Source organism: Bos grunniens, chromosome 12 (genome assembly GCF_055505025.1).
Source record: "Bos grunniens cultivar Pamir isolate PY7600 chromosome 12, Bosgru_T2T1.0, whole genome shotgun sequence".
Classification (NCBI taxonomy): domain Eukaryota; kingdom Metazoa; phylum Chordata; class Mammalia; order Artiodactyla; family Bovidae; genus Bos; species Bos grunniens.
This window is the reverse complement of record NC_141176.1, coordinates 5,533,399-5,556,033: the sequence shown is the minus strand read 5'-3', so window position 1 is coordinate 5,556,033 and position 22,635 is coordinate 5,533,399. Positions and strand designations below refer to the sequence as shown.

General features: G+C 40.1%; 1 protein-coding gene across 5 annotated transcripts in view; it reads left to right on the top strand.

The window, feature by feature from the left end:
* The first annotated feature begins 3,368 nt into the window (after positions 1-3,368).
* The window catches only part of PCDH17 (protocadherin 17), a 120,356-nt gene continuing 101,089 nt past the window's right edge, over positions 3,369-22,635 (top strand). For 4 of the 5 annotated variants that reach the window (XR_015137577.1, XR_015137576.1, XM_086328465.1 and 1 more), the window contains exon 1: positions 3,757-8,374. Coding sequence is in view for 3 of the 5 variants with exons in the window: in XM_086328465.1 (XP_086184591.1) it covers positions 5,804-8,374 (2,571 nt within the window). In the remaining 2 variants the exon portion in view is untranslated. Of the gene's footprint in view, positions 8,375-22,635 lie in introns of all 5 variants that reach the window. The other variant, XM_086328464.1, reaches the window with a different exon arrangement.

Sequence of the window (22,635 nt, the reverse complement as noted above, 5' to 3'; positions counted from 1 at the left end):
CATTATCTTATTAATTAAATAATGCTATGTCTATGTGAGTATTTCTCAGTACTCTTTCTTAATGAGGCATCATGCATATATATTTTGTTTGAATCACACAAAAGCTTTGGATGTTCAATATATGTGATAATAAAAGAAGAGTACATGGGGCTTCCCCAGTGGCTCAGCAGTAAGGAATCGGCCTGCAATGAAGAAGATGCAGGTTCGATCCCTGGGTCAGGAAGATCCACTGGAGAAGGAAATGGCAACCCACTCCAGTAGTCTTGCCAGGAAAATTCCATGGATAGAGGAGCCTGGCGGGCTATACAGTCCACGGGGTCACAAAAGAGTCAGACATGACTTAAGGATTAAACAACAACAAAAGAATAATATGATTTTGATTTAAGGTTAAGACTATCAATTGTAATTTCAAATCATGATTATCAACCAGTCTTTTCTTGAGAAATATGAGATTCTAGATATCATGAGTTATGCTCAACTTTATGATCCTCTGGATTTCTTATTAAATCTCATATGTTCATAGCCTCCTATGGTATAAAAACCAATAGGATCTTTGAAATGTTAACAATACTTACATAATCTCTTTTTGTTTAAATTGAAGTCAATATTTTAAGAGTAGTTAAAAAGAATTTATTCAAAACGATATTCAAAACAGAAAAAAATAACGTTTAGAAAAATAGAATTTGTGTTACAAATTAGGAGAGGAAATGGCAACCCAGTCCAGTATTCTTGCCTGGAGAATCCCATGGACGGAGGAGCCTGGTCGGGCTACAGTCCACCGGGTCGCAAAGAGTCGGACACGACTGAGCGACTTCACTCACTCATAGTTTTAAAAACTGTATCTGGTTAAAGGGAAGTCAAACAATGGGAAATATCATTTGATTCAATTTCCTATAAAAATGAAATAGCGATGAGACAAAGATTAGACTTAAGGGCTCCCCTAGTGGCTCAGCGGTAAAGAACTTAGCAACTAAGACAAAAAGAAGATACCTGATACGCAGTAGTTTTGTTTTGCTCCCCTTGACTGAAACCCTGGGGTAGTCACCATAAGCATGGTAGTTCTCTTTCCGTACACTAGGGGGAGGTGTGACACAATTACTCTGGAGGGGTGATGGGCAAGTTGGTGTCTATGAGGATGTGCTGGTCTTTCTGAGACATTGTGGGTTTCCTCTCATTTGGATAATAAAACATCAAATTAAGAATAATCAATAAATCATATTACCATTTCCTAGGAAGTTTTTATTCTCTTGTGTTTGCTTTATTGTAAACCTCAAGTAAGAATATTTTATGAGTTTCCTTGAATGAGTAAGAAATGCAAAAAAAAAACACAGATTTTTCATATTTAAAAAAAGTAATGATTAATAAAGGAATGTGTAACCTCTACTCTTGACGTAAGTTAGTGGCTGCTTTTAAAGCCTCTACACCTCAGATTTCAAGACACACACGTTAGGATAGAGGTACTAACCCCTGCTTGAGAAATGTTTCACAGGGCAATGTGGTTAGGCACCCACTTCGCAAAATAACCTAGCTTTCAACAAAGCTCTAGCTCTCCTGTCTAGCAAATGAATGTGCATGACAAACTACCTATTCACAAAATGCAAAGACATTTTAGGATTTGAAGGACTGGCTGTAAAGAATTCCTTTTTACATTTTTAAACTCTTAAAGATAGTCTTTTAAAGAACTGGTGAACTTTGGATCCAATCATCTGCAAATTCATACTATAGGTTATCTCATTGAATCCTCTGAGAAATAATAGCTCCTTTACCTGAATCTTTAAGCAATTATCCCAACAACAGTCATCAGAACTTTCTTGTAATTGGTCTGGATTTGATTTCTTTGAATCTTGAATGATTCATGTTACAGGCTTGTGTGTTAGTCATTCACAATTTATAAATGGCAACTTTACTTTAGTATTTATGAATTGTGATCAATACTCTAGCAATCAAAACACTCACCTTTTCTATTTCAATACTTCAATTTTATTTTGCATTCTTAACTCTTTCCCAGAATGACTGGATCATGAACAAAGAAGTCCTCCCTTATGGATGTTTGTGATAATAGTTTGGGGAGAAAGAATCTCTGAGATTAGGACGTAAAGTTGTAGAAAAAGTAGATGAATCAGGAGTGTATTTGTGTGGGTGTTTGTTTATGTATGTGTGTGTGTGTGTGTGTAGTGGTGGTGGTGGTGGTGTTACTTAGAAAGTACAAATCTTACCAGATTTCCCACTGATCTGTCTTCATGTTTATGTTTCAGTTTCTACGCGTAGAGGCTTTGGCAAATACGGTCATCAACACCTACTTGGTCTTAAGGATACAGCATTCAAATTTCCACATGGAACTTCAATTGCAAGATCACGGTAAACAGAATACCTTGAAAACTATTATGCGTGAGTATATGGATGTCCGCTTTACTTTGAATCTGGGCTGAGATGCTGGCTACTGAAAAGGGTAAAGCTTTAAGTATTATTTAGCCAGATTTGGGTTTTAACAAGCTCCAAGCTTAAATTGCCCGTGAGCCTTTCTCCTTAAAGGAGAGGCGCTTTTTCCTCTGGGGAGACATGGCCTCTCTTTCATTCTGCTTTTCTTCTGAAGCACTTTCATAATCAAGTGACTTTCCTTGCCAGGGTACCGGGGGACCGCTGATATTTCTGAGGATGCAGAAAGTTACATATTGATTGCTGTTGCTCGAGGTTTGTTTGCAGCGGCGCGGGCAGAAGCGGGCGCGCCATCACCCTCGCATTTACACACACACTGAAATACACAACACACACACCCTGCCTGAGAAACAAGTACACACCCCTCTGCACCTCATTTAGATGGGTACACGCGCAGCCGGAAGATCTACGTCTCCCTTGGTATGGGTGAATGTACGGCGCGTGCGTTCGTGTGTGTGTGTGTGTGTGAGAGAGAGAGAGAGAGAGAGAGAGAGAGAGAGAGAGAGAGAGCAGAAGCCCAACAGGAAGACCGCAGCTATCTTATTCTGCAAGCACTCTGCGATTCCGGGTTCCGCGTACATCGGATAAAACAATAAATAAATTGCTGTCAAACTTTTTTTTTTTCAGATTCTCTTTTTTTCCAGAGGAAGACGGAGGAGGCGTTTCTCCCGGCAGTTTAAGACTCGGGGGACCCTGCGGCGAGGCCCGGGGCGCCCCCGCCGCGGCGAGCGCGGGGCTGGGCCAGCACGGCCGGGCCCCGTCTCGCGGCTCTGATCAATGGCTCTGAGGCGCCGGGGCCACAGGCCCCGCCCCCGTCGTCTGTCCGGCGCTCCCATTGGACGCGGGCCGGGGAGGCCGGGCCTGGCGCCTCGCGCTTATTGGCTGGCGGGGAATCAGTATCAATGTTTAAGCGGCGGCGTGGGGTGAATAGAGTCAGTCAGCGAGAGGCGCTGGGGAGAGAGCGGGGACTGCGAGCCCGGCGGATGCGGCAGCGGAGGGCGGCCGGGGGGACGCCGCTCCAACTGTTGAATTTTTACCTTTCCTTTCCATCGGTGCTGTGCCTGCGGACATGGATTTATTTGCTTTGAAATCCGCACGTCTTTCCCAGGCTGTGAGCTGATCCTGTCAGGCACCAGATTGAAAGAGACCACCCGTGACAGAAAAGGAGGAAAAAAAAAAAAAAAAAGCCTCCACAACGGACTGCACAATTAACTACGCACACCAGTCCTGGACTTTGTGAATAGAAAACACTGACAGGAAAATCGTGAACTGTGATGCGGAGCTAAGCTGTGAACAGTCTCTCTAATCCAGATTTTTTTTTTCTCTCTTTTTTTCTCACCCAAGATTGAAAGATTTGGGGGTTCCTTTACGCCTTTATTTTTAAAATAAAAACACCTAGCAAAACAGACGCCTTGCTTTCCAGAGCCTCGGACTCCGGCAGAAAGAGGTAGAGTAAAAGTGCTGCTGGATTCAGCTTCACCTCCCTCCTCCCCTCCCTGCCTCTCTCTCGCTTTTTCTTTTTTTCCCCAAAACATGAATCTGGCTTTTCTTTCTGTAGAGTGAGTCAGAGAAAGCGTTAGGAAGAAGCCACAACTAATGTCTGTGAAGGGAGGACCATGAGGCGAGAGTGAATTCGATTCGTTCCGCTGTTTCTGACTCATCCGGCAGATCGGAACACCTGCATTTCTGGATGTGTCATTCCCGTTTGTCGAGGCGCCTCGAGAATCCGAGATAATGTGTAGACAGACCCGTGCCTAGCATCCCCTGGGCGGTAGCTCCCCGGGGCGGGTGCCCCGGCTGGACCGCCGCGGCGGCAGCTCTTAGTCCGCTGCCCTCGCGACTCGCCCAGAGAGACTGCGAGAGCGAGACTGCAGAATGCATCACGCCAAACCTTGATGTGTTCCTTTCATCCAACCCACTCCTACTATAGGAAAAAAAAAAATTGAAGAAAAAAGAAAAAGCCCGCACTTTATTCGCTTCAAATATTCACCACTTTTATTCCTCGCCAAGGTTTTCCTTTCTAGATGAAGAGGACTGGGAGGCAGGGCCATTGGAAGGAGATGCTGAATAGAAAGAAAAGAGAGGCACTTGACAGCCCAACCCTCTGAATGCAGAGACTGTTTCCCTTCTAGCGAGAGACAGGGAGAGTGTGTGTGCGAGGACTGGGAGGGTGGCTCCCCCTTCCTTTTTATTCCGCCTCTCCCTCCCCCTTCAAATCTGCACATCCAACCATGAGTTGCCTGTTGATTTCCTTTCGCCTGGGAAGAAAAGCAAACTGGAATTAAACTGCAGGGAGAGAAGTCCTTGCTCGGGGGCAGAGAATGGGATGGTAGCGGCGGCTACTGGCTCAGCGTAAGAAATCAGAGTGCGTTCTACCAACAGAGGCGGAGATACATCTCTACATTTTCCTCCTCCCGACAGACTCCAACCGCAAACGCAGATCAGGCTGTGGCTTCCTCGACTTTGGGGAGAGCCTTTTCCGAGGAAGAGAGGGAGGAGCCTCGTGGAGGGAGGAAACTACAAATCCGGACACTAGTTCTTTGCGCTGCATTTCCTCCCCTCCCTTCGGCTGTTCGGAACGGAGAGAAGGAGGAAAAAAATAATAATAATAAAGAAACACCCTTGGCTTGGAGATGCAGTCTGCCGCCACCGCTGCCTCAGCCGCCAATGCGAGATTAGATCTCTAAATGCAGCAAAACACTGCCTGAAAACAGACCAACCCGCGAAGCAAGCAGACATTTCACAAGGCTTCGGGGAAGCTTCAATATATCTGACTCTCTCTCTCTTCGTTGTTCCTCATTCCCATCAATTTCATCACTGAAGAAGAGAAACAAGTAAGGATTTCACTTTCTGATCTGCCTAGAGACACACCTCCCAGCTCCCTCCCCCACCCGATGTGAAGAGTATTCCGGAGGCAAAAAGCTGGAGTGGATTTGCAGCGCCCTAGCGGGAGTGAGGAAAACCTACGGATTCTTCAGCTCATTACCATCCTCCCCAGACGCGATTTCCTTCTTATCGCTGCTCTCATCGCTCAAGTTTGAGTCGCCCGAAGTCCAGGAGGGAGAGACAAAGCCCCGGGCTCGCCCCCAGCCGCAGGGAGCCTCCGCCTTGCTCAGTGTCCCTGCAGCTCCGCTGCACCGCTGCTCCCAGCCCAGTGCGGATGCTGTAGATCAACAGGTTCGGGGAACTTGAGCGGAATAAGGAGAGACCGCCGGGTGCCGCATCCCGGGAGCGGAAGGAAGAGAGGATCCAGAGACTTGTGGCTCGCGTCGGGCGCGGAAGCTGCGCCCGGAGCCCCAAGCTGGCGCGCACCCATCCGCTAGCCCCTCCAGTCCGGCTGCTTCTGCCAACACCCCGCCGGTCTGGGATGTATCTTTCCATCTGTTGCTGTTTCCTCCTATGGGCTCCTGCCCTGACGCTCAAAAACCTGAACTACTCAGTGCCGGAGGAGCAAGGGGCCGGCACGGTGATCGGCAACATCGGCAAGGATGCTCGACTGCAGCCCGGGCTTCCGCCCTCAGAGCGAGGCGGCGGTGGTGGCGGGCGAAGCAAGTCTAGCAGCTATCGGGTGCTGGAGAACTCGGCGCCGCACCTGCTGGACGTGGAAGCGGACAGCGGGCTCCTCTACACCAAGCAGCGCATTGACCGCGAGTCTTTGTGCCGCCACAACGCCAAGTGCCAGCTGTCCCTCGAGGTGTTCGCCAATGACAAGGAGATTTGTATGATCAAAGTAGAGATTCAGGACATCAACGACAACGCTCCCTCCTTCCCCTCGGACCAGATTGAGATGGACATCTCAGAGAACGCGGCCCCGGGCACCCGCTTCCCGCTCACCAGTGCACACGACCCCGACGCCGGCGAGAACGGGCTCCGCACTTACCTGCTGACGCGCGATGACCACGGCCTGTTCGCGTTGGACGTCAAGTCCCGCGGCGACGGCTCCAAGTTCCCAGAGCTGGTTATCCAGAAGGCGCTAGACCGCGAGCAGCAGAACCATCACACTCTGGTGCTGACCGCCCTGGACGGCGGCGAGCCGCCGCGCTCCGCCACGGTGCAAATCAACGTGAAGGTGATTGACTCGAACGACAACAGCCCCGTCTTCGAGGCGCCCTCCTACCTGGTGGAGCTGCCCGAAAACGCCCCGCTGGGCACCGTGGTCATTGATCTGAACGCCACCGACGCCGACGAGGGTCCCAATGGCGAAGTGCTCTACTCTTTCAGCAGCTACGTGCCCGACCGCGTGCGGGAGCTCTTCTCCATCGACCCCAAGACCGGCCTGATCCGGGTCAAGGGCAACCTGGACTATGAGGAGAACGGGATGCTGGAGATCGACGTGCAGGCCCGAGACCTGGGTCCCAACCCTATCCCGGCCCACTGCAAGGTCACGGTCAAGCTCATCGACCGCAACGACAACGCGCCGTCCATCGGTTTCGTCTCCGTGCGCCAGGGGGCGCTGAGCGAGGCGGCCCCGCCCGGCACCGTCATCGCCCTGGTGCGGGTCACCGACCGAGACTCGGGCAAGAACGGGCAGCTGCAGTGCCGGGTCCTGGGAGGAGGCGGGCCGGGCGGCGGCGGCGGCCTTGGCGGCCCGGGAGGCTCCGTGCCCTTCAAGCTGGAGGAGAACTACGACAACTTCTTCACGGTGGTGACCGACCGCCCTCTGGACCGCGAGACCCAGGACGAGTACAACGTGACGATCGTGGCGCGGGACGGGGGCTCGCCCCCACTCAACTCCACCAAGTCGTTCGCCGTCAAGATTCTGGACGAGAATGACAACCCGCCTCGTTTCACGAAGGGGCTCTACGTGCTGCAGGTGCACGAAAACAACATCCCAGGAGAGTATCTGGGCTCGGTGCTGGCCCAGGACCCCGACCTGGGCCAAAACGGCACGGTGTCCTATTCCATCCTGCCCTCGCACATCGGCGACGTGTCCATTTACACCTACGTCTCCGTGAACCCCACCAACGGGGCCATCTACGCCCTGCGCTCCTTTAACTATGAGCAGACCAAGGCGTTTGAGTTCAAGGTGCTTGCTAAGGACTCCGGGGCGCCCGCGCACTTGGAGAGCAACGCCACGGTGAGGGTGACGGTGCTAGACGTGAATGACAACGCTCCGGTGATCGTGCTGCCCACGCTGCAGAACGACACGGCCGAGCTGCAGGTGCCGCGCAACGCCGGTCTGGGCTACCTGGTGAGCACCGTGCGCGCCCTCGACAGCGATTTCGGCGAGAGCGGGCGCCTCACCTACGAGATCGTGGACGGGAACGACGACCACCTGTTTGAAATCGACCCATCCAGCGGCGAGATCCGCACGCTGCACCCCTTCTGGGAGGACGTGACGCCAGTGGTGGAGCTGGTCGTGAAGGTGACGGACCACGGCAAGCCCACCCTGTCCGCGGTGGCCAAGCTCATCATCCGCTCGGTGAGCGGCTCCTTGCCCGAGGGCGTTCCCCGGGTGAACGGTGAGCAGCGCCACTGGGACATGTCGCTGCCGCTCATCGTGACCCTGAGCACCATCTCCATCATCCTCCTAGCGGCCATGATCACCATCGCTGTTAAGTGCAAGCGCGAGAACAAGGAGATTCGCACTTACAACTGCCGCATCGCCGAGTACAGCCACCCGCAGCTGGGCGGGGGCAAGGGCAAGAAGAAGAAGATCAACAAAAACGATATCATGCTGGTGCAGAGCGAGGTGGAGGAGAGGAACGCCATGAACGTCATGAATGTGGTGAGCAGCCCCTCCCTGGCCACTTCCCCCATGTACTTCGACTACCAGACGCGCCTGCCGCTCAGCTCGCCCCGGTCCGAGGTGATGTATCTCAAACCGGCCTCCAACAACCTGACTGTTCCCCAGGGCCACGCGGGCTGCCACACCAGCTTTACCGGACAAGGGACTAACGCGAGCGAGACCCCAGCCACGCGGATGTCCATAATTCAGGTAGGAGACTTTTAGCATCACTGGGACTTCACTTTCTTGCTGGCTTGGGGAGCTGTCCTGAAACCTTTGAAACAGGAAGAGCCACACTGCCAGCAGCTGTGAGAGGGGCACTTACGGAAAAGGATTTCCACTTGGGCCACTGCCTGCACAGCATAGTCTACACATAACCCCTCCCATGTGAATAGTCGAAAATTTATAAGATGTAAAATGTCTTACTTTTGTTGCATTTTAGACGTTTATTTTTTTATAGGTTTTAAAATGTTACCCGGGTTCAGTGTTCACAGTTTATTTTACTTTGCTGGTCTGCATTTCTCTCCACAACAGAGGATTACTAGAGTAGAACATTTTTTTCAGTTAATTCACTTAAAATTTTTGTATTTCATTAAAAAAAATCTGATGGCAAAAGAAATGTATTCCCCAGTATTAAGTAGCTAATTACTTTTTAAAAGAGGCTAACTACTTAAGTACAGCATATCAACCAACAAGCCGTCAGAATTTTCAGAGCCTGAATCATACCAGTTTTTACCACCACCCCCAAATCAGTGTTTCTATTTAAAAAGTATTCTAAAGGGCACAAATCTTATTAATTCTTCAGCTGAAACTGCAGACAGTGCATTAGTGTAGCTTAAGCTTGGAAATGTGAATTATATTCTGAAGATCTTTGAGAAACTTGAAAAAGTATAGGCTCTAGATATGACTTATATATATCTATGAAAAGTTTATATTTATTTTGTCCTGTGGTTTTCCTGATCTGTTTCCTTAAAGTCACTGAGAGATGAACAGAGTACATTGGAGGGCTGGTCTCATTCTCTGCTGTGAAAACAGGAGGCAAAGTTGCACTAAAGGCACCTGTACCAAAAGAATTCCAGGATGCATTTAGTTTGCATACTGCATATTTTCAGTATATCTAAGTGATATTTAATATAAATCAGATAGTAGATTCACATTATTGGTATATGAAAAAAACTAACTGACCCAGCATGGGCTCTAGACTAACAAAAGCAGTTGATTGTACTGTGTTTAGTTATTGCCTAGTTTCTTTATCTACTATTGGGTTGTGTCACAAAAACAAACTTAATTTTTGCTTATCAATGTGTGTTGCTAAAGATTACTCTGGATGAGCAATACTTGCAATTTGAAATTGAGTTTACTGAAAGTGACATTTTGGGAGGAAAATTAGTTTGGGGCAAATGAAAATAATTTACTCAGAATTTTGTGCTTTAGAAAAACAAATACCTTTTAGTGACACTTGACTCAGTAATGTTTTTATTATTAAAAACATTTATTATTATAAAACAGAGTAGTAGAATTTCATAATCTTATCATTTTAAACAGAAGTGTAACAAATAGTAAAACTCAGCAAAACAGTGTCTTATAATATTTTAATGTCCTTGTAAATCAGACTCATACTGAACACTACTGAATACCAGAGTATCCATTGTAGTTTTAAATCCCATTTTTTACAATGTTTGCTATGCACTAGTAATCATGATTTTTGGCGATCTCTATAAAACTGAACAAGAAATTTCTCCCATAAAAATTATAGTTTCTATGAAAGTCTGTGTGTAAAACTGGTATTTATGATAATTTCTATAAATACACTTGTTATATACTTTCTTATAGTTTTACCATTGACAGTTAAAAAGATATCACAGAGGGTTAGTGCTTAATCTTCCTCTTCAAGTACTATGAGTTGAATTCTTATTTAGTGTCCAATAAGAATGAAGTTTGTGCAGTGAAATCCTCAGCAAGCCTGATTCCTGATCAGTTTAGGGAGAAGCAATCTTGGGTGGAAGTACCCAGGAGGCTTTGACGGACAGGGGTCCTTGAGCAGTGTTTACACCATACCGTCTTGAATCTGGCCATTGCCCGAGGGACAGATGATGATGATTCCTCTCATTAGCAGTAAAACTTGAGCCAGGGCAAATCTCACACACACACACACACACACACACACACACACACACACACACACGCTGGGGAGAGAGAGTTTAAACAGAAAACAAAGGAGGCAAACTTCCTTGTTTTCCTGCTATTCCCTTTCTTCCAGAATCGTACTTCATGACATAAAGACACAGGATAAGTTTAAGTTCTTGAAATGGTTTCCAACCTGGCTCAGTTGCCCATATTGCTTCTACAACTGGGAGTTTTTGCAGTCTTATAAGGGATGCCTTTTAAGTTCCTAATATGTTCATTTCCTTGTAACTGTGTCAAGTTTTTCTCAGTGCCTATTATGGGGAACAGAGTAAATTGAGTACAGTGACCTTGCTTTTTTGCTTTCTTTTTTAAACTAGTGTGCTGCAAACACTTTGTGCAGAACTGACAAGCTCAAATTAAAGTGTTCAGGCATCCCATATTCTTGTTTCAAGTTCATTTATTAATGTGTGTTTATTTAACACAACCTGCTGAGGAAACATACTATTAAACCCATGTCTTTCTGAAGGAAGAATTTTAATCCACAGAATACAGATGAAGAAGGAACTATTGGGTCTGGTTTATCTTTATTTTCCAGCATCTTGGGTGCTGTTTAGAATATTCGCAGAGTATAAAATGAAAAAAAAAAATCATACTGTTTTGAGATACACTGTTAAAGGGTGGTGAAATGAAATTTAGGAACTTTGGGATTATAAGACTCATGTTACAACGCAAATTAAAATTTTTCAGAAGATTTTGTGTGAGTTGCAGGCTCTAAAATTTTAGGATTAATATCTATAGATTTTTTGGCATGAATTTTTATTGAGAATAGATGCCAAAAAATCATGTAAGTTGGTGTAAAAACAGTGGTTTGTGAAAAAGTATTTTATTGAAGATTTTCTTCAAGTTTCTCAGCCCATTTAAAGTCAATCTATAAAGTGTTCAAACAATTGACTAGTGATTAAAACATCCTCAGTAGTGTGAATCATAATACAATATTATTATAATGAAATATCTTATTAACTTTAAAGCCACAAAAGTAATTTGGAATAAAACAGGAACACAGATTTTGTGGTCAGTTAGACAAATAGATTATTACACAAATTTATAAAAGCACTCTTCATTGGAGCAGTTTTCATGTGAATTATTTCATAGTTTAGTATGAGAATCTAAAATCAAGTGGAGGTCATTACAAATTGTCACAAGTTACTGCTAATCGTGACTTATCAAGAATTACTAGGTAGCTGGGTAAATTTTCCACAGGTGTTTTCAATGATGGCCTGGTTGCAAAGAGGAAGGAGGCTGGGGACTTCTCACTGGTGGGAGAATTTCCAGTTTTGTTTAAACTTCTGTGTTTTCAGTTGTTTTTTTTTTTTTATTGGTAGCACATAAAATGTAGTCATCTTAATATGCTGTCATAGAAGAAAGTATGTTGAGCCAACAGAATAAGATATACTAAAATAAATTTTTGAAAGGAATACATTCTTACACAGTGTTTTACAGTTCAATTTTAAAAGATTCACATTCTGGTTGACTTTAGACTTTTTATCCTGGAAGAGGAAATCCTTTTGATATACCTGGATGGCCTTTTCAATAAAAGTGAATTAAACATATGAAAATACCTTCAGTCAATCCAAATATATAAAAATGAGATTGAGGCATAGAGGACTCTAGTATCATAATGTAGATAATAAAGTCAGTATCTTAGAATGAAAGGGTGAAAGACAAAATACATCTTTCCTAGCAACATTAACCGTTGTCTGTCTTATTGCTACTTCTCTAATACAAGAGATTTTTGGCTTGGGGCCCAGATGAGTTCTTAAGACCACAATTTTCAAAACTTCATACTCTGGTATGGTAGGCATTTCAGTAACAATCACAAAGTATGTGAATAACTTTTTTTCCATTCATGATTTTCAAGAATCTTTTGCAGTGTTATTCCAAGATGAAACCATTTTATTAATCACATGCACTTATTTCCATAAACTTGATATACATCTCTATTTCTAGGGTTTGTGATGGGCTGAATAGGAAGGGAATATCCCTATCTTACTGCATGCCTCTAGAATTATCTTGTCCAGTTCGGTTTTTTAAGTTTTTTTTAAAAGGTAGGTTTCAGTTCTACTTCAAATTCACGTGAATACACAATCATAAAACATATCTTTCTGTTTTTGAAGTTGAAGTGTTAGTCGCTCCGTCATGTCTGACTCTGCAGCCCCACAGATTATAGCTCACCAGGCTCCTCTGTCCATGGAATTCTCCAGGCAAGAATACTGGAGTGGGTTGCCATTCCCTTCTCCAGGGGATCTTCCCAAACCAGAGTTTGAACCTGAGTCTTCTGCATTATAGGCAGATTCTTTACCATCTGAGCCACCAGGGAAGCTGGCTTCCTGTTTTTACTATATTAAAAATAGTACGAATAAAGTAGGAATAAACTTTAAAAGTTACTCAGCAATTAAGGTGGATATTCAGCAGTTTGAGTTTCTTTGGAGAAGAGTTTAAAATTCAAATTATTATCATTCTTAATATGTTATTATTTTTATTCTTAGTTTTGTGTTTGCTTTTGAAAATCTCAGCTGCAGTGTAAATCTCTGTGCATTTCTCTATTTTATAATAAATAAAAAAACAAAAGTCATAACATTTTTACTATATGAACTAGAACCCCTAGGCTCACTTTTAGTATCAGCTGCTCTAACTGCTCATGAGGTAATAGTTTCTTTAACCAATATTTTTTAGTTTTCAAGAAAATTTTCAAAATATTAGCTAGATAGTACTTTAGTATCTTTAAGGTCTTATTCTTACATCTTTATCAGTCTTTTAAAATGTAAGAGTAAGATGATTTTTAATTTTATTTAAGTTCTTTGAGTGACTCTATAATTTTTATTGAATTCTATGAGTGAATTTTGTAATATCAATAATACTATTATATAGAAGTCTGGAAGGAGGATTTTATTCTTGGCATCATCTTGCTATTTAAGGCTGTGTGCAATCAGGCCATAGAAAAGCATGCTCTAAAGTTCCTATTTCAACTGCTTGAACATATTTTTATTCAAGAAAATAAATTTACATGTTCTAAAGCATTACCTGTTGCCTGTCACTATATTGATCAAGTCAAACAAAAAATAAAATAAGAACACCAAAAAAGTTTTATTTATAAAGTTGCTCTTATAGTACATTTTATTCACTTTTTTATGCTGCATAGATATACATTTATATGAGGTTAAAATAAATGTTATTTTTAAAATAATCCCAAACATTATCTCTTAAAAGACTAAGAAATATACATATTTAAATCTGTAGATAAATATTTAATATTGTTGAAAACAGTAATATTTATACTTCATCATGTTTCACTACTATTTTCCAGTTTCAAATTTTTCACTGTTAGTGCTGCTTATGTAATAAATGCAGTAGAAATACATCTATATAAGTAAGAGATGTAAATTAAGAAAATATTTTAAAAAATTTAAGGTTAATAAAGGTTTACATGCCTTAATTCAGTGAAGGCTGGCTCTGCCCATATTTATGAAAATGTGAACAATCAAACTTCCTGGAGAAATTAATGTATTCATGTACATGTGTATATGTCTTTACGTTTTCAGTATAATGTACATAAAGGTCAAGCACAAATATTAGCCCATTTTTATACATTTTTATTTCAAAGGTAGTTTTCTTTTCTAGGATGAACTCAAACCTTGCTTTTTCCTTGAAAATATTTTTTTTTTTTTTTTAATTTTGCGCGCCCCGGCGGGAACCGCGCCGGCGCAGAGCCCCGCGAAGGGACGGGCGGGGGTAAGGCACGCAGGTGGAGAGCCTGGGCCCTTGAAAATATTTTTAAACTTGATAATCTCACTGTTTCAAGCTTCAAACATTTTGAAGTTCCTTAAAATAGAGGCGGTTATTCCAGAGTAGTTCAGGAACAGCTGGCTTTCAGTGGACAGTAGGTTGGAGTTTATGTAGATTGGGGCTTCCCTGGTGGCTCAGATGGTAAAGAATCTGCCCGCAATGCAGGAAACCCAAGTTTTCTGATTCTCTAGGTAGTGTGGTGGGGTGTCTAGAGGCACTGTGAGAGTATATGCTGGGAGCCTGCTGATGAAACCAGAGGGGGAAGGTGAAGCCACTGGAACTGGTCTCATGCTAGTTAGGAAGTGAAACTTAACTCCCCTACGCTGAGAAGTTTTGCAATACACTCAATAGTGGGTAAATTCTTACAAATGCACCTGTTAATTGTGATTTTAGTCATTGCTTCAGAATGTATTCCCCTCAGTGATGCTTCTGTTTAATAAATCCCATTGGGCATTATCTTAAAGCCATCTTTTAGTAAAGTCATTAGGGAGAGGGTGTTTTTTTTTTTTTTTTCCTATTGAATTCCTTCAACCAATGACTGTCTATTTGTTAGAGACTAACATAATGGTCATCTTGCCTATCAATTTGAAGATAGTGTTGACTTCTGACACCCATCTACGAAACGCTTTTAAATCTTCATTGGACCTACACTAACCTATTGTCAACCTGTTTTAGCAAAGGAGACATTGACAAGAATTCCCTTCAGAGGCACACAGTATTTTACAGTTAGTCATAGCTTTCACCACTAGCTTTGACAGTGATGTATTGCTATCCTTTGGTCTCCTGAAATAAATTATCTTATAATAAAGAAGTTCATAATGGCATCAACATTCTGTCCTGTGACTAAGCAGAAGCCTGTTATTGCGTCCTTGCTACTGCAGAAGTATAAATTCAATATTTTTAAAGTAAAGCAAAAAAAAAAAAAAAAGATGTAGCAAAATACAGATGCAAAGTTGTGGAGTGTGGGTGGCACTTTTCACTCTTGTGCACTGTGTTCTTCCAGTGATAGACTGTAAAATTGGTTTCAGACAGTGTTTGAGAGAATCTATTGATATACATGCGACACACTTCTATTTGTCTGTTCTGATCCTAGTGACATTCTGATTACTGGTATTTGTAGGCTCTGCCCTGGATCTATTCCAAGGAATTTTATTGTAGTGAAATGACTCTTACAGTTCATTGAGCATCTAGCATAACTGTGCTAAATATGATTGGCACGTTTGCATATATTTATTCAAAAAATAAGGCAGTTAAACAGCATAATTATGGGAAAATGAATCATAACAATAAAAGACCATTTAAGTTAACAAGCTTTGTGATCAAAGGATAAATACAGGTTGGATAAATTAGACTTTAGATGTAACTAATCTACATAAATAGACTTAGTTCTGATTAGGGGAATGGAATATATTAAAATAATTTAATGGTATAAGAAATGCATTTTATTTCATACATTATGAAATATTTAAAGATTTGAGTTATTTTCTATATATTTCTATTCTCTGAAATGGTCGTGAACCATATTTGTGTTGAATGAAAAACAAGCAAGGTAAAGATGGTTATCATCTTGAAACTTATTTGGTAGAATACACGCTGTAAGAAAAATATTTATTTTTTAGGCTTGTAATATTTTTGATTGATTTTTAATTAATGAAACATATTAAAGGGACCATTTAAAGGAAAATTTCTTGTTTACTTCTTTCGTCAACTAGAAGCAGCCTTTGTAGAATATGAAAGTGTGAACATTAAAGCTCTATTTTATGTTTTCAAAGCTATATATTCATAATCGTTTTGTAGATATATGCTGTTTTCAAGAAACACCGGATACATGTTTGTAAATTATATTAATATGGATATATATATAATATGGATAATGACTATATTCTCAACTTTTCTAGTGCTATTTTGATGGCATATTTATTTTTAAGTGATAGGTTTAACTTGCATGACTCAACTAATTTCTTTCCAGCAACTGTGGTGCTTAGGTATGTTTTCTTAAGCTCCACTTGGTGGTAACTTTAAAAATGTAATTTAAGCATAAGTCATCAACTGGTATACTTTTACAATATTTCTACCTGAATCACTAATCATTGTTAAGCAATGATTGAATTATACTTATACCTAGAATTTTCGTGTCCTCCATTTCAGTAAAAACTTTTGCTAAAAGCTCTTCATTTTATTTTGCACACAGTATATTTTAACAGAGTATACTGAAATTATTTTAGGACTGAATGTTTGATAGATTTTTGCTCTTTTTCCATAACACCAGAGCAACTGCATATGCAGAACTGATATATATATATATATATATATATATATATGCACTTATAATTGCCATGAGAAGGATTATCCATCCACAGTATGAGGTTACCAAAATGCACTTTTACTGATGTCCCTATTTCAGTAGATGAGGTAACAGTAAGAAGTTAGAATGTTTGAGAAATAATATGTTTAAAATCTTAGAAAAACTTGCTAGAAAAAATGTTATCCCTTAGTATTTTTGAGAAAAATAAACTTAGCTTCAAAAAGGAAATATTTTCCATTTCAAATTTGGCAATTGCTTAGTTATACATCTTTATATAAATATTAGTTATAAGAATTTCTGGACAACTTGAAAAATAATTAGTTTTGATTTCAATAGTTCTATCAGCAAAAACCCAGGAAATTGCTTGATATTGGTGACTTCTATTACTGTGTCTTCTTAAGACACAAAATTTCTATTTTGCTTTGGCAGTTTTGCATCTGTTTTAAAATAGTTTATCCCAAATCAACTTAATGCACTGAGAATATGAATAAGAGGAGATATAAACCATGCAAAATGAAAGATAAATCAACCATCTATCATTACAAGCATTCCCATTAAGACAGAATTAAAGATTCTGTGCAATTTTACCTTCACATAGTTTTAAGGCAAGACACTTGATTGCTTTATGTTTATTATTTTAGCTTTGGATGACCTTGTGTAACATTAATGAATTGTGTTTTTTCTTTTTGTTTTAAACCAACCCTTATTCTCTTACTTTAATCTTGATTGATTAAATAGGAAATTTCTGATTAATGAGAAATGTTTGGCGATATAGGTGACTCTTTCTTGGCATGGCATAGGCACAAAGTGCATTTGTAATTTTAGGAGCAATGAAAATATATTGGTGCTAATGCATGAATTTAAATGTAGGATAAAGACAATTTATTGAGAGAAGATATTATATGAAAAATAGGAAATATTTTGATACAATACATAGGTTGAAAAAAAAGTTTATAACCTTATACTTTAAGTGTTGGCAGATGCACGGATAATAATTATTAGATGAATTTCCAGATCCTGACCTTCTAGGAAGGCTAGTATTTATTCTTAGATGATAATAAGGCTAAAAATAAGGGAACTATCTTAGTAAACAAATCCCACTTCCAGTCAAGATAAGGTTACTGACAAGAGTAACCTTGCAGTGTGGCCCTCACATCAGCTGTGCCAATACCAACAAATGAAGCAAAATGACTAAGCTTGGAGAAACAAGACAGGGAATACATTTAAGGAGACTTTTTTTTTTTCTTTCTGATTTTGAGCAATTTGAGGTTTTCCATGATTTTTTTTTTTATATGATTGAGACAATTACATAGTAATTTGGGTTAGAATGCATGCCCAGTTCCCCGTTTCAAAACCCAATTTGTTACCACCTGTGGCTATTTCTATTAAAAAAAAAAGAAACATAATTACTATGAGTCTCAGCAGTCTTAGAGTAAATTTTGCAATTACAATGCTTCCCTTGGGCAGATGTGTGAAAATGGCAGATTAATTCCTGCCAGGATCTTTCTGTTCCTTGTGCATTTTTAGTTTTGGTGTTGCCTGCTTATTAGAGTGGCTCTGTTTGCTCTGGTTAAAGGTTATGTCAGTGTTTCCATAATAAATCTCTAGAAATGAAGATTCACAAGTCAGCCATTAAATTTTGCCTTAGGTGAAAAGTTGACATGTAACGTCTCAGCAAAGGAGCAGTTATTATTTTCCATCACACTCTGTTGTTGGGTTAAGTTTGAAGTAAATGGTAGCAGGACCACTTGGCAATGTTGAAAAAGTAGGACTTAGACTAGCAGGCAAAAAGAAAAGTGCAGTCTTTTGAACTATGAAATAATATCTAATCAACAGAAGCTGATAGAAGTATTTTAATTCTGTGCTTCATCTCTAGCTACTTAATGCATAAGATTTTTAAACAGTCACAATAAAAATATTGAGGCTGGATAGCTAACAAGAGATTTAATACTCCATCAGTTTCCGTTCATTCCTTCTTTTCATTATGATGTGTAAAGTGAAAGTGTTAGGCACTCAGTCATGTCCAGCTCTGCAACCCCATGGACTATAGTAGCCCACCAGTCTCTGTCCGTGGAATTCTCCAGGCAAGAAGACGGGGATGGGTTGCTATTCCCTTCTCCAAGGGATCTTCCCTACCCAGGGATCAAATCCTGGACTCCTGCATTGCAAGCAGATTCTATACTATCTGATTCACCAGGGAAGCGCTGAGATGTGTACACGATATTCTTAATAAAGACCTAATTGATTTACACTCAAAATAACTAATGTTTTTAAGTTTGAATAGTTTTGAATCTCTGGCTCAGTGTTATAACTCTATTCATAAAGTTAATTTATCACAAAGTGGTCTAGATAGGAGAATGGTTGAAGACAGTGATCACATCCATCTTGTCTTTGTAGTTGACAGAACTTAACATAGTTTAATACATAGTAGGCACTTAAAATATGACTTATTTGTGATGTCATATGATTACTGATCAGATGTAAGCCAGGGCTCGGATTCAAACCTAGAAGCTATTCAGGTTAAAGCTAAGGTTGTTTATAGAAACATGTTGAAATATTGATCTGTTGGTAAATAATGTATTTGAAGGTGGCCTATTTGATCATTTTTATTCATAGTTATTACATTCTTAATAACTGCAATGAAAATTTCTATGTTATACTGATAATATTGCCAGTCCATGGGAAAAAAACAGGTGGTCAGTGTTCACAATTTCCACAATATGTTTATATTTATGTGTGTAGATATATCAATATGGACTTCCAAGGTGGCACTAGTGGTAAAGAACCCACTTGCCAATGAAGGAGATAAGAGATGAAAGTTCAGTTCCTGAGTCGGGAAGATCTCCTGGAGGAAGGCATGGCAACCCACTCCAGTGTTCTTGCCTGGAGAATCCCATGGACAGAGGAGCCTGGTGGGCTACAGTCCATAGAGTGGCAAAGAGTCAGACATGACTGGAGTGACTTAGTATGCAGGCATATATAAAATATATATATATATATATATATGTTATCTCTAATTTACATCACATCAACAGAAACAATGTTGGTCAGAGTATCTTCCTTTTGTTCTATTACTTGGTATGGTTTATAAAATATTGAAACTATGCAATTCAGAGGTTATATGTTAAGATGTTATATGTTATATATTTTAAGGCTTTGAAAACCCCACAGCTGTAGTAAACTAAAAAAGTAGAGATTTTCCTGGCAGTACAGTGGTGAAGAATCCACGCTATAATGTAGGGGACACAGGTTCTATCCCTAGTTGAGAAACTAAGGTCCCGCATACTATTGAGCAGCTAAGCCTGTGTACCACACCAGATAAATAAACTCAATAAAGATTAAAAAAAGAAACTAATGTGATCCTTTTTTCTATGTTTTAATTTTAAGATAATTATATGTATAGAGACTCCATAAAATGTACTTATTTTCTAAATTAATTTTTAATAAAATGAAATGATAGATAAATGGTAACTAGTAAATTTTGATTAAATTTATTTGTATTTATTGACATCTAATTTTATGAGTTAATAATTTTCATAACAGCCATTTGCAATTTATAAATGGGAGAAGAAAATCACTATGGGCAGTTATCAAATTCATGTAGTAATAACCCAATTTACAAAAACTTTTCTTAAAATTTCAGAATCTATCTTATGTAGGTGATATGATATTTCAGTTCACATATTTGGGGAACATAAACTACACATTCATGTAAACAATATTTTCCCATTTCAGTAGTGTTGTTTAAAATGCATCCACACTCTTCAGAGTTGTTCAAGCCATATTCATTAATTCAAGAGTAAGTTATGAAATATTTTAAAGAGCTCTTAATTGAAATACTTTACTGCCAATGCAGGAGATATAAGAGATGCAGGTTTAATCCCTGTGTTGGGAAAATCCCTTGGAGTAGGAAATGGCAACCCATTCCACTATTTTTGCCTGGAAAATCCATGGACAGAAGAGCCTGGCAGGTTACAGTCTGTAGGGCTGCAGAGTCAGACAGACTAAATGCACACATGCATATACACATTGCTTTTAAACTACTACAGGACTTAATTACTATTTATCTAAATTTTAAATTTTGATGGAAAATTCAGGTCAAACAATAAGGAGGCTTGGTGGAACAAAGGCTTCAAGCAGAATGAGCTTTCACACCATATTACAAATTTAATTATCCTCGTTTCACAGAAGAGTCGAGATTCAAAGTGATGGAAAAAAATAATGGAAAGCAACATAGAAATAAACATTTAGGAAGTTCAGAATTCATTGTCAACTCCTATTTATGAAAAACCAAAAGACTGTAATAAAGAGTAAATTAATAGTGTCAAATATTACATCAATTAGCCTATGAATAATAAGTTCTCAATGGGGATATTTATATTCACAATTATATAAATATTATAGTTCAAGTCCATCTGTAAATTCACCCTGGATTATTTGCTATTTGGGAGGAAGAGGGCCCATCAACAGTCAGTGCTGTTCTGTCCAGATGAGCGGTCAAGCTGGATCTTGATTCATGGAACTATTAGATACCAAAGACCCGTGTATCCAGGGCAGACATTCCTCTACACAGTGGATCCAAGCTGGACCTGAAATATTAATATTTCATAATCTGTCTGAATTTTACTTCTTTCTAAAATGTGCTTGTTCTTGAACTATCATACATGCTTTTTTTTTTTTTTTTTTTTTAAGAATACAGCTGAGAAATCTTCTGGAAAGGTGACTTCCAAATAATGTTGGTAGAATGTGAATGGTTTGCAAATATACTATTTTTCATGAGTTTAATTTCTTTTCACATAAAACCAAATAATCTAAACACATGTGTCATCTGTTTATAAATTTCTCAAAAAGTTGTTTAAATAACTGAAATGTATCATCAAAACACATAATTTGAGTGAAGCAAATGGAAAGAAATTATTGTTTATATTTTATACTGACCTGTTCTAATTTTTTTCTTCCTATCTTTGCCCTCTGGTATCTTTTCTGTGATATCCATTCAGAAAACATATTTTTACATAGATAGCTTCTACATTTATGTATAACTTAAATATTTTAAAATATGTATATATATTTAAAAGGATATATATATATATATATATATATATATATATGCTATGCTAAGTCACTTCAGTCGTGTCCAACTCTGTGTGACCCCCATAGACAGGAGCCCATCAGGCTCCCCCGTCCCTGGGATTCTCCAGGCAAGAATACTGGAGTGGGTTGCCATTTCCTTCTCCAATGCATGAAAGTGAAAAGTGAAAGTGAAGTCGTTCAGTCGTGTCCGGCTCCTAGCAACCCTATGGACTGCAGCGTACCAGGCTCCGCCATCCATGGGACTTTCCAGGCAAGATGACTGGAGTGGGGTGCCACTGTCTTCTCTGATATATATATATATGTATATATATATGTATATGTGTGTATATAGATTGATGAGACCTTGGTGGTATTTCTCACCAAATTACTGCTTAACTGTACATTTGCCCATCAGTATCTGTGGGGGATATATTCTAGGACACCCTGAATTCCAAAATCTAAAGATGCTCAAGTCCCGTATATAAAATGGTGTAGTAATTACACGTAGCCTACACATATCCTTCCATGTACTTTAAATTATCTCTAGATTACACACAATACCAAAGGCAATGTAAATGCTATGAAAATAGTTGTAAATGTAATGTAAGTGCTAGGTTAATAGTTGCAACTTACAGCAAATTCAGGTTTTGCTTTTTGGAACTTACTGGAATTTTTTTCCCCCAAATGCTTTTTGTTTGAGATTGGTTGAATCTGGGGATGTGTGACCTGAGGATATGGAGAGCTGACCATATGTACATTTGGATTTAAGACCATGTAGTTGATTTCACATAGTGGAGCTGTACAGGGGTACGTTGAATTTCAGATGGGTTGGATTCAAAGTACTATGTTTGGCATTATTAAAATGCACCTAATAAACAAGATACATTTATTTAGTTAAAACTAAAAAGCTTCTTATTTCCTTTAATCTAAACTTGAGTGTATATTTTAAGAAGTAAAGTGTTGATATTCTTTTTATATAAAAATGATAAAATGAACCTCTCCACATGACTCCCTCATTTCGTTCTTCAGGCAAGAGTGTGCTCTATTGAGATATAGTAGAGAAAGGATTTTCCATCTGCCACTCCTGAAAATAGAATGCTTAGCTTTTTACCTCTTGATAAAT